We start from the raw sequence: 12,722 nt of genomic DNA, 5'->3' as shown, positions 1-12,722 counted from the left end.
TATTAGGTTTACATTGAATCATTACTTTCAAACACATTACACAGTTTTTGTTCAATTAAAATTGTTTATTGCATTTAAATTATAAATGTTATTTCCTTAGATACAACATGTAAACAAACAACGTTAATGTTTGTTGGTAATTTAAGGTAGCACTTTATTAGGTATTAAATCCCCAATAGGATTATTGAAGCAATACTGTCGAAAGTACAAATTAAAAATAACTGTGAAAAATTAAAAATAATTTATGTAAATAAGGTAAGTTATCTAGTAGTTTTGTATATAGGTTTTACATCTGAAGTATATAACCGGATTTCAACTAATTTGACGATCATTTTGATTTTAACACTTTAACAACACATGTTCTGGTAAGTGGAGTTTGTATTTTGTCTTTGCATTAATTATTATTTGTTTTTATTGAATCTGTTTCACACATGTTAAAACGATAAAATGATATAACAGAGGGGCGAAAGATGCAAGTGGGACACTTAAACTCAAAGATCCAAATTAACTGACAACGACATGACTAAAAAAAAGGAACAAACAGAAAAATAATAGTACACAAGGCAGAACATAGAAACTAGAGACTAAGAAACATACGATGTATAAGACAGGTGATTACTGGCGGCATAGTATTTCAAAAAATGACAATTAGTTATAAATTTGGTACATCTTTGATCTTGCCTTACGTAAAAAAATATTCGATTGTCATACATTACAAGATGTATTTGAAGATGACCAACTAAAAAGTAAAATCGCAAACATACTGAAATCTGAGGAAAATTAGAAATAAATTATCATGTTTATATAAGAATTGTCTTGTCCTTCTATAGTTTTTAAAGGTTATAATTTGATTTGCCAATTATACACATATAGTCATAATAAATGAATTGCAAAAAGTACCTATCACAAAAGAAAATTCAAAGCGGAAAGTCCTTTCACAAAGGGCAAACTCAAAAGCTGAAACACATCAAATGAAATGAAAAAAGGTCATATTACTGACTTGGTTCATGCGTTAATATTGTCATGCATTATATTCCTGTTCAGAACGGGGCAGTTTAAGACGAACATCTATGTGTTAAGGATGCAAATATCACTTATATTGAGTAGACTTTAATAAAAGTACTTTAAATATATTTCATTTACAAGTAACAAATATGTATCATTAATATTAATGGATGAAAGACTGTTAATTGATCATGTGTACTATATATAAATCATACAAATGGACCGGATTCAATTGAGAAAACGACATTTGTTAGTAATCTATATTTAGCCAAAATAGATGAAACAATTTGTAATTTTTTGTATAGTTGTTTATGCTTGCTTTTAATCGAGCTTCTGTCTAGTTTGAATGTTCTCATTTCTTTATATGTATATATACATATCTTAGTGGGTATACTCATTATTGATTGATGATCGAATACCTTTAGTATTACTTAGAACTACGTTAACATATAAGGTTAAGTAAAAAAAAGCGAAATTCAATGTAACCTTTTTGTAACATTACTGCAATAAAACACACATATAATATTTGAAAAACACGACATTCCTCAATGTTACCTTAACATATTCTTTTATTTTTCGAACTCATTATTTAAAAGGAGTAGGTTCGGTTATAGCTGATTTTGACCTCAATTTCGAGTGCATCTGATAAAAGATTTTAGACACTTTTTAGACCGTAAAATGTCTACTTCAGTCGATTTAATTGGTTTATGTGAAAGATTTGGACTAATTTGATCATTAAAGACGCTCGAATTCAAGCTTAGGTATTACAAATCTGTCATATATGCCATAATGTTTAACTGTTTGGATGTTTTTTTTTTTACAAAAATGAATGTGGCCGCATCCGTGTTCACTCTCAACCTTTATATATGTTATATATTATCATTAAATACAACTTCTAAGAATGTTCACAAATGAAGCCACTTCCATTTAAGACGGACACCGTTTAAAATGTAACTAAAATGCTGAAATTTTGATGATTTCAGTAATTTCGCATGACTTAATGATGCTAATAGTCGTTAAATGTGCATTGTTTTGTCAAATAAAACAGCCCATATTTATGTAGCAGAAGCATTATACTTTCAAATAAATATCCTAACAGTTACATTTAAACAATTAAGTACAACTGCTATAGTTTGGGGTCAAAAGAGGGTCTTACTGAACCTATTCCTTTTCCTATGATATACATAATCGCTTGACGAATAACGTCAATTCTGCTCAGTAATTAATAATCATTTCAAATTGTTCATTTATTAAAATAACTTCTCATCTGCGATTGACTAAATTGATAGACATACACATCACGCTGATATATAATCTCAACATGTTCCGTGAATTGTTTGTCTTAAACTATTGTTTTATTCACATTTTGATTTCAGACTGTAACTTGAAATGGGTTGTGGGACATCATCACAGGCGGTAAGCTGTAATACAGTATTACAAAACTAGTATCTCAATTGATTATAAGTTATATTATCCATTTGCAACTGATATTGTTAAGAAAGCTTATCAAGGGTGGTTTAAAATGATTTTTTAAGAAACAAAACGAAATATATTATGTGATTTCGGGTGTCATGTTTATGTTGTAAAAATCAACTAAAGGCGCCAAAGTAAGGATAACAGCATCATATTTTCAATTAACAAGCCAAATTAGACATTTAAAAATAACTGGGTAATGTTTACAATTGATATTCTCGACAAAAATATATCATACAGTTGTTTCCGTAGTTTTTCTTCGATATTTGTTGTTAAAGGAACTGAAGTTGGAAAATCACGTACATGAAAATAACACATCCGAATGAACGTAGTTTTGTATTTATATCTGAAAATGATCAATTGAGTGTGTCTTTCTTATTGCAGGTTCATCCTGCAGGTGTTGAACATGATAGACCAAGTGATAATGAACAACTAAAAAGCTGTTTGAAAAAGGCACTAGGGGAGAAAAAGATTGCTCTACTTGAACTAGGCAACAGAGACAATGATTGGATGAAAGATGCCAAATGTAATGACAAACAAATCGTCATGGTTGACTGCAAAGCTTTGTATGAAGAACAGGTATTACCATTTTTGTTTGGTATCATTTTGCTTTTTGTATACGTACTTGTTCCGGTATTCTTATGTTTCTCTATCTCACGGAATCTTGCGTATTTTATCAACAACACACACACACCAAACACAACTTTACAGGCATATCTTTACCTTTTGTAATGCCTTACTATTTGGAATCACACTATTTGATACACGTTAATATTTCCGATAAGTGATACTGTGGATTCATAATTATTCTTGAGATACCCAATTTTCGTGGATTTCGTGAGCACATTTAAACCACGAAATTAAATGTTCAACGAATGATAAATTTTCAATGGGTCTGTATGCCAAAACCACGAAAATAGGTACCCACGAAAAAAAAAATTCACAGTATATATTTAAAAAAAAAAAAAAAAAAAGTTAAAACAAGAATATGTTATAAACAATCATTGACGAAATAAACGAAATCATTGTTCTCTTCCTCAAACGTATATGTAAAACGTTCGGAAAAATACGAATTTAATTGAAAAGAGGGAAGATGATCTTGTTATCTAAAAGTATCCAATTCTCATTACGAGTTACCGGTGGCATGACCATCTTTCTACAGATTGTAATGCAGTTATTATGTCTTATTATAACTGTTTATTCATTTCCTACAATGTATTTACTTCAGATGAAGAAACCAAAAGCGAAACAAATTCAACCAGATTTGTCTGACCAGGTCAGTTTTTAATTCCAATGCAATAACGTCTCAATATGTGGAGAATATGAACAAAAGAAGCTAAGCAAAATGACAATGATACATTAATACATGTTTTTGTATATTGTTACGATGATAGTACATTGTGAGTGAGGACAGTACATTGTTATTTTAATGCTTTTCGCTCAAAGGTGAAGTGTTTCCCTAGATCTTAATTTGGAACCCGGATTTTCTTTACCTTAATCGATGTAAAAGTATTGAACAGAGGTGTACTACTGCTGCCCTCATTTATCACTATAAATAATAAATAGTTTTTGCTTTGAATCTAATCATTTTAGGAAAAAAAAGTAATAACAAAAAGTATCCAAACGAACCACTTGCATTATAAATGTTGAAATTGGCTGAGTAGGCGAACAAATAATTAGTATGTGTAAGATTGAAAGAACCATACATTGGTTTTGCTTGAATGTTCGGCCGATGAAGATCTCTACACAAAAAGTTTTATCAGTTACATGTAGGTGTTTTTTTTTCCAATTGAATGCATAGAAATAAGCGGAAAACAGGGCAACTGTAATATGTCGAAGACATGAGCGATGAACGATTATACCCTGAAAAAAAATGCTCTCATATACCTTTGAGCACTTTATTTACATGGTGATTTGTATTGTATCGGAAAATTACATTTCTGCTCGTACGCAAACAGATATATCATGTTAAGGAGGGGTATAAGCAAAAAATACCCGTCGAAAGAATGTTAAATTTCGCGAGCCTTAAGGCGAGGGAAATTCATTCGCAAGACTGGTATTTTTCGCGAACACCCCTCATGAACATGATATATCTGTTTAATTGCACCAAATGTTTAAGTTCAAAAACGTATTGATGATCGTGACGTTAAAAGCGTCCAGTCGGTTAGAGTATTTTTTGGCAAATACCACGGCAGAGCCGGTGAAAAAGGCATATCCTTTTATCAAATACCCCCGCGGCGTTAAATACTGGCTATCATCCAATCAAAATCCAGGATTCTTACATAAGGTGTAATTATATTCTGGACATTATGTTGAGTCTGATAAAGTTTATAGCATAGATGCATGTACGAAATATACATTTTAAATCTTTTGTTCGGACTGTTCGTTCTTTGCATATTACAATTGCAATAACTTATACATATTGATTCGTAGAAAAAGAGAGGCAGTGGATACCGTAGTGTAGTAATTTGTGCATCGTACTACTAATACAAAGTTTCTTTGTTCGATTCCCGTTAGGGATGAAAATTTCAGGGAGTGAATTATCGGCTCTCCCTTGACACTATTTGCGAGTAGGGTCTTGAAGAAACGATGATAGTCCGTCGGAAGAAGACGATAAAAGGCTGACCCGTGTTAAGAGAGAGCAATATCCCTTGCACGTTAGAGACACCCTTGTAGATTTCGAAAAATAGCAGGCTAATGCCGCTACAATGCAGCACTTGCACCCGCAAAATGGAAAGGGATTAATATAAATTGCAAAACTTGTTTCCCAATCCACTATGAACAAATATGTTTAAATTAATACCAAAGGGACAATTGAATAATCATGATCATGAAAGCAAACTGGTAACGTTCAGTCAAAACAAAATTAAAAAAGAACAAATAAAGAAACAACGCCAAAATGAAAAACAACAGTCTGCAACTTGCATAATTTTACACTGAATACTAAGCCAAAGAAACCACCGAAAACGTGTGGGCGAAAAAGTATGCATTTGAAAAGTAATGTTGACTTTACAATACAATAGCATCACATTTAATAATGATAATGATGTGATTACGCATGTATACGTATGACCATGAAAAGTAATTTGAAGTTGTTTTTTTTTTTTAGTAAATATAGTCCACGAAAAACCTACACACGAGATAGGATAAAGGCAACAGTCCTTAGTCATAAATGTATATATTATCTGATCAATGAACTATATTTTATTGCATGGGATACACCATCTGTTTCAGGGCGATATTGAAGATAGATTACAAAAGTTACAAATGATAGTTGGGAGTTCTCCATCTTTACAAATAGAGACGTTTGAAAACTGGGGAGAGACACAAGCTATTCAAGTTATTTCTTCCTCTCCAACTACAGAAAAGGAACTGAAGAAGTTAGTGTTAGCAGCATCTGAACAAGGATTGCGTGTAAGGTGTGCTGGAACTGGACACAGCTGGGCACCAATTTTTGCAGACAGCAAACAATTACTTATTTATGTAAAAGATATGAAAAGCGACTACAAGGATGGATCAAGAATAAGAATATCTAGTGTTAGTCGTGATATATAAAACAGTATAATTAAGAATATTCAAATGTTTTATGTAAATTATGTTACATTTCATTTGTTAATGCAATGGCAAGAGAAAAATTAATTATATATTTATACCATCTGGTCCGTGACACATCACCTCTCTGTTGGTCTTTTTTTAGCAATTAAAAGTTCGGTTTCTTCTTGCGTGAAACCATAGAAAAACAGCTTCAGAATAATGTGTCCAAATTATGTTTTCGAGTGAATGTATATCTTGTGAACTATAAGAATCTAAAATCTGGCACAGCAGGTCAGACTAAGAAGATCTCAAACGCAAATTGCAACAAGACAAAAATATTATACAATTTATTATACATAACAATGTGACTTTACCACTACACAATGTCTTCGGAGGTTGGGTTGGTGATAACCAAATTTGATATGCTATATAATATGATCCTCTATGTATAATTTTGAATTGTAGCGAAAAAAACTTGAAGTGGACATCATGACCGGAGTGACAACTGGAGACTTTAAGAAGTTCCAACTAAAAAACAAACTGCATATTCCTGCTAATGTAATTTTAGATGTTGTTCAGATGGTCAGTGTTGTAGCAACTGGTTGTCATGTGAGTTTTCATATCAATATAGTTGTGTTGATAACGACCCTTATCTTAAATGACTTTTTTATTATCAGTTTAACCTTGCATTGCACTAAGATGTCTAATTAGTTATCAAAGGTACCAAGATGATAATTTAGTACTCCAGACGCGCGTTTCGTCTACATAAGACTCATCAGTGACGCTCATATCAAAATATTTATAAAGCCAAACACGTACAAAGTTGAAGAGCATTATATTGAGGATCCAAAATTCAAAAAGTTGTGCCAAATACGGCTAAGGTAATCTATGCCTGGGATAAGAAAATCCTTAGTTTTTTGAAAAATTTCAAAATTTTGTAAGTATATCATACACTTATGAGTTAAGGTCGTGACTTTATGAACTGATTGGTATAAAGTGAAATAATAAAATCCGAAATCAAAGGTAAACTGAAATACAAACTCTCCCTTTTCAAATTATTTTCTGGGAATCATCGTGTATTTAGTAGAAATTGGGACTTGTACTACATGCAGTTTTCAATATCTTCAATTAGATCTTTGAGTAAGTTATGGTTTAGCTATGTATTGATTTGATTTGATTTGAGTGGCCCCTTTCAAATATGTGTTACAATTTGTTCTTTTGTTTTTATATTAAAGAAAGTTGGACAGAGAAGGGATGAATACGAACGTTAAGCGCGCAAAAACAATACAAAATCCGACCTAGTTGGTTGTCCCATACAAAGAACCTTTAATATATTGATAGTTTTGTAAGGGTTTCTACTATAGTTTGTTTTCTTATATTCCTAACGAGAGTCAGTTGATATCCTTTATGTGACATTTTTAATCTCTTGGCTTTTAAAACTCCCTTGTGTTGAGAGCGATTCTAAATTCTACTGCCTCACAATTTTCGTCATCTTTTTAAATCATTGCCCTTTTGTTAATCATGTTAATGGTAGATACATGTTTTTTGTGCCAATCGTCACACTCCTCAATCATTTGTCTATTTTAAATGGTTAGAAAAACATTCAAGATACAAATATTTATTCATTAATTATCGAGGGGGAGAGGGGGCATTGTAAATATTCTAAAATCCAAGGCATATTTTAAAATGATGAGCTTAAAAACCATATTTTCAGGTCAATACAGGTCAATACAAATCACTAACTGAATTCTTGCACACTTTTTTCAATACTACGAGAGAAAAGCTAATTGTTTATGACGAATTCAATTTGTATGAATCTATATTTTGATTTCATTTTTACATACAGGGCGTAGGAAAGGATGCAAACACACCAAGTGACAATGTTGTGAAAATGCGCATAATCGGAAGTGACGGAAAACTACGCACCTATGCATCTGACGACAAAGAAATGATGGGGGCAATAAGTGCAAACTTTGGATGTTTTGGAGTTATATTTGATATGACAATAAAACTAATTCCCGAAGTTATCGTCAAAGTAGAAAATCGATACATGGATCTAGATGATTTATTTTTCAATGCAGAAAATATACAAAAAATATTTGAGGAAAACTGGTCAATTGAGATTTTTTGGTTTCCCTACAACTCACTGAGTTTGTTTGATTATAATCCAAAAAATGATGATGTTTGGATCCGTGTTATTAACAAAGAAACGAATAAAGTTAAAACTGCCACTGAAACCTACTACGACTGGAAAGAAGTGAAAGATTATCTTACACAAGAAGCCATGGCGATCATGTCACCAATCATAGCAGGAAACCCTTCATTGACTCCATTGTACGCATGGTCAACGTTTGGTGCGATAAAGAACATCATTTACCCGAGCGGTACCCAATATCAGGAACTTCCACATGCTGTTCATTTTAGGTAATCTATATAAGTGACCCACGCTCATTTCTCCAAGTATTTATGACCTTTGAGCCCCGATATATGATGTACTATTGATGCTTTTATGTATGTACGGTTACAATATTGGAGGTCGAACATAGAAAGGGAATTTAATTCAAAAGAACTTCACATGCATTTAAATTGATTTGAGTTTTACCTCAAACGAGCTTATTCTTGAATCTGAGATTCACGTAAATCTTATGTGAAACGCATAGGAGATTCACGTTAATCTTATGTGAAACGCATATGAGATTCACGTTAATCTTATGTGAAACGCATGTGAATTTATCGTGACAATAACTTAATTGTTTCCATGTGAAATTAATGCAAATTAAATGATCCTATAAAAACCATTAAACAATACCAAAATAAAGTAAACATAAAAAAGTTCATGTGAGTTTCACATGTTTTGTGTTTAAGCTACTTTGAGTTGAATCGGAAATGAAAGGTGTGGAAAGAAGTTCACGTAAGATACATATGAAATAAAAGTAGGCAAAATTTTCTTGTGTAGATGGTATGATACAAAAATCACCGAGATTAACGAAAAAATTCTTAAATAGAACTTAAATTATGATGGTTCTAATTAATAGCTCTAGCTCTAGTTTTGTAAAGTGGTTTCGGAAACTTAGTTATTGACATACACTGTCCATAACAAACGAATATCATTAAAAACGTGTAATGTTAATGTCAATTTCAGTTACACATGTTACAATCAACAGAATTAACTGCATAACTTTGGATTCTGAAAAGACAAATTACTTATAAACAATGCTGCAACACTTAAATATAAACAATTTGCTCGCACTATGAGCAAACAAATACTAAAATATCAAATGGTTTTGAACAAAACATTATTTGTTACGATTTTTTGGTTAAAAGTTCTAAAATTGGAATAAAGCATGGGAACTGATATAATTTTTCAATTCAATCATATCGTTTTAATCAAGATATAAGCAGATTTATGTTTGATTTTTATATGAATTTTAGACAATACATCGAGAAAGCTCCTGTATATGACATGGAATTTGCCTTCGATTTAAAGGGAGATTTTCATCGACTCTTGAAGATAATTCAAGTAGTAGTGAACAAAGTGGATCATTACGAGGAAAAAGATGAGTATCCATTGAACATTGCTCTGGAAATGCGCATGATGGGTTATAGGTAAATTAAAAAAAAAAAATAATAAAAGAAACCAGACGTATAGCTTTGTGATGCGCCGTTCGTCTACATTATAGTTATAAGTCACGCTCGAATCATGGCACTTAAAATCAAAATGAATACAATATAAAAAAGAAGATGTGGTATTATTGCCAATGAGACAACTATCCACAAAAGACCAAAATGACACAAACATTTACAACTATAGGTAACCGTACGGCCTTCCACAATGAGAAAAGCCCACACTGCATAGTCAGCTAGGGAATGCCCCGATAAGACAATGTAAAACAATTCAAACGAGAAAACTAACGGCCTTATGTATGTAAATAAATTAACGAAAAACAACATATCTGTCAAATATGCCAATATATTTCCCTTTCTTGATAGTTTTTGACAAAAATGAAAGTTGCCGCATCCGTGTTCACTCTCAAACTTTAAATATGTTATGAATTATCATCAAATACAACTTACATTTAGATACTAAGAATGACCACAAATCCAGCCATTTTTATTTTAGACGTCGAAATGAAACTAAAATGCTAAAAGTGTGAAGATTGTGAAGAATTGAGCATCACTTAATGATGCAAGTACCCGATAAATGTGCATTGTATTGTCAAAACAGCTCATATTCATGTAGCAGAAGTATTCTTCTTTTACCGTTTTAAGATTTGAACTGATTTTATCATTAAAAACGCTCGAAATTCAAGATTAAATATGCCAATATAAAAAAGAAGATGTGGTATGATAGCCCCGATAAGCCCGATAAGTTCTCTGAAATGATACAACACTGGTACCATTTATAAGGCTTAAAAACGAAACATCTACTGGCAGTGCCATAAAACGATACATGTACTCAATTATGCTATCAAACACAAATGCAACCTAGATTATAAGATGTATGTAAATATGTCAATCAAACTAATTAGTAGTAACATGGAGTGTATTTATACCCTTTCTTTTTTATTAGATTTTGTTGTACTGTTCTATTAGAGATTATTGGTATGGATGCACATACGAATTTGTCACACATTTAAGTTCATCAGTGATTTTATCAATCTCAGATTTTCCTTTTCAATGAATGAGAACCATCATCGGAAAATAAGCATATTGAACAAAGTCACAAAATCGTATTAAATGTTCTATGATGTATGCGTTTTGATTGTAGTTTAGATTAAAATTTATTCGGCTTTTTCAGTGATACTCTTCTGTGTCCTGGTATAATCGGAAATCCTGCCTATGGCGGATCTGGTCACGTGGTCTATATAGAAATTTTAAGTCTCGTCGACACTAAAGGATGGGAAAAGTTTTGTATTGATGTAGCAAAAGAATGGATGGCTTTAGATGGTGTTCCACATCTAGCTAAGCAATGGGATTTTATTCCCGATGTTGAGGACCATATTTACAAAGTAAGAAATAAAACACTCGTTTATAATACATTTGATCATTACTTTTATTGAAGTATGCAATTTACGAAAAATAAAATATAAACCTATGACAAACTAGGAATGGCAGGCTCATCGTTAAAAAGAAATAAGAGTAATATGGCGGATTTATATATTTGTTTCAGGACGTACTATTGGTGTAACAAAACAAGGAAGGGCAAAAATCGTTCTTAAGAGATAAAACAGAAAACATAATGCAACACACAGCACCAACATAAAAAGTTATTGCAGCTACTGGTTGCTATTTCAAAGCCTTATACAGCTAAAATACTAATATGTTCTCCCAGACTAAAGTATTAATGTAATAAACACATGAAACTTTCTTAGACAAAATTCATTTATAATTTAATTAAGATATCTTGTATTCAACCGTTTGTAGTTAACAAATTTAAAACGGACATTGAATATGTTTTTTTTTATAAACAACTTCTATGTCTACTTTATCTCGCTATGGGACATTTCTTTAACAGTGATTCCTTATTATGAAGCAAATCCTTCATATAAGACTGGATTTTGCAGAAAAATTAATCGAATACAAATTTAAATTGGTAGAATAGTAAGTTTTTCTACCGGATTCCATCTTGGCACTCTGGCTCCTCTTATTCATGAAAACTGACCACCACTTAACATCACAGTAGTGCTGAATAAAGGCAACAGTAGTGTACCGATGTTTAAAACTCATAAATCGATAGACAAACACAATCCCGGGTCATAAACCAAAACCGAGGGAAACGCATTAATTACAAGAAAATTAAACTGTAACACACACAGAAACGAACTAGGCATTAGACAAAATCCGATACGAATAACAAATATAACATCAAAACTAAATACACGAATTTGGAATAGAAACGTACCTGAAAGTAGGGTAGTTATCCATCAATCAGTTATTAGTGTTGTGCAATCTTTCAGCATATGGGACAACATATCGAAGCATTCAAGGAGCAACTGACGAAGTCTGGCGCTGATCCAAATGGAATGTTTCTCAATAAAAGCATCCGAAAACTGTTACGATTATAACATGATGACAAATTGTTCGGAATAAGCAAGTTGTGATATCTGTGAAGTATCCGTCCAATTACTATAGCTCAAATTGTGTTTGTTATTATGAATACATTCATGAATAAATGAAAAAAAAAGAATTTTCATTTTGGAAAGTTATCTTTATAGAGGTGACTCGATAGCGTGTTTTACTTAAGCATGTTTTTTTTAATGTATAATGGGTTATTTAAATGAAGACATTTAGAAATATAATAAAAATTGTTTTAATTTGATCAAATGATAAATTTAATTCATGCGGCAAATGTCTGTATAAGATAGATATTATTATTTATTGGTTTGTTAAATTTCAGTCCTGTTCAATCATATGATTATAAAATTTAAAATAACAACAACAAAAAATGAACTCCGAGGAAAATCAAAAACGAATAGTCAATAATCAATTGGCAAAATCAATAGCTCAAACACATCAAACGACTGAATAATAACTGTCATATTTCTGACTTAGTACAGGCATTTCGTTATATTTTATCATTAAGAGAATATAATAGATATTTGGCACACTTACTTTTATTAAAACTATACTAAAGCCTTAATTGATACTCTAACCAATCACAGCAGGTCCGAGACCACAATTGTCGTCCCTTGATTTTAGTTGTCCACTAA

General features: G+C 31.7%; 1 protein-coding gene across 1 annotated transcript; it reads left to right on the top strand.

The window, feature by feature from the left end:
- Window positions 1-265: 265 nt before the first annotated feature.
- LOC134694861 (uncharacterized) lies at window positions 266-12,264 on the top strand. Its single transcript, XM_063555960.1, has 10 exons — window positions 266-365; window positions 2,382-2,421; window positions 2,863-3,057; window positions 3,707-3,754; window positions 5,713-6,015; window positions 6,478-6,621; window positions 7,859-8,436; window positions 9,445-9,618; window positions 10,811-11,021; window positions 11,970-12,264. The coding sequence occupies exons 2-10, from the start codon at window positions 2,395-2,397 to the stop codon at window positions 12,075-12,077; spliced, it is 1,788 nt and encodes a 595-aa protein (XP_063412030.1). The 5' UTR covers window positions 266-365; window positions 2,382-2,394; the 3' UTR covers window positions 12,078-12,264.
- Window positions 12,265-12,722: the final 458 nt, after the last annotated feature.

Source organism: Mytilus trossulus, chromosome 13, assembly GCF_036588685.1.
Source record: "Mytilus trossulus isolate FHL-02 chromosome 13, PNRI_Mtr1.1.1.hap1, whole genome shotgun sequence".
Taxonomy (NCBI): Eukaryota; Metazoa; Mollusca; class Bivalvia; order Mytilida; family Mytilidae; genus Mytilus; species Mytilus trossulus.
This window is presented reverse-complemented; position numbering and strand designations above follow the sequence as displayed.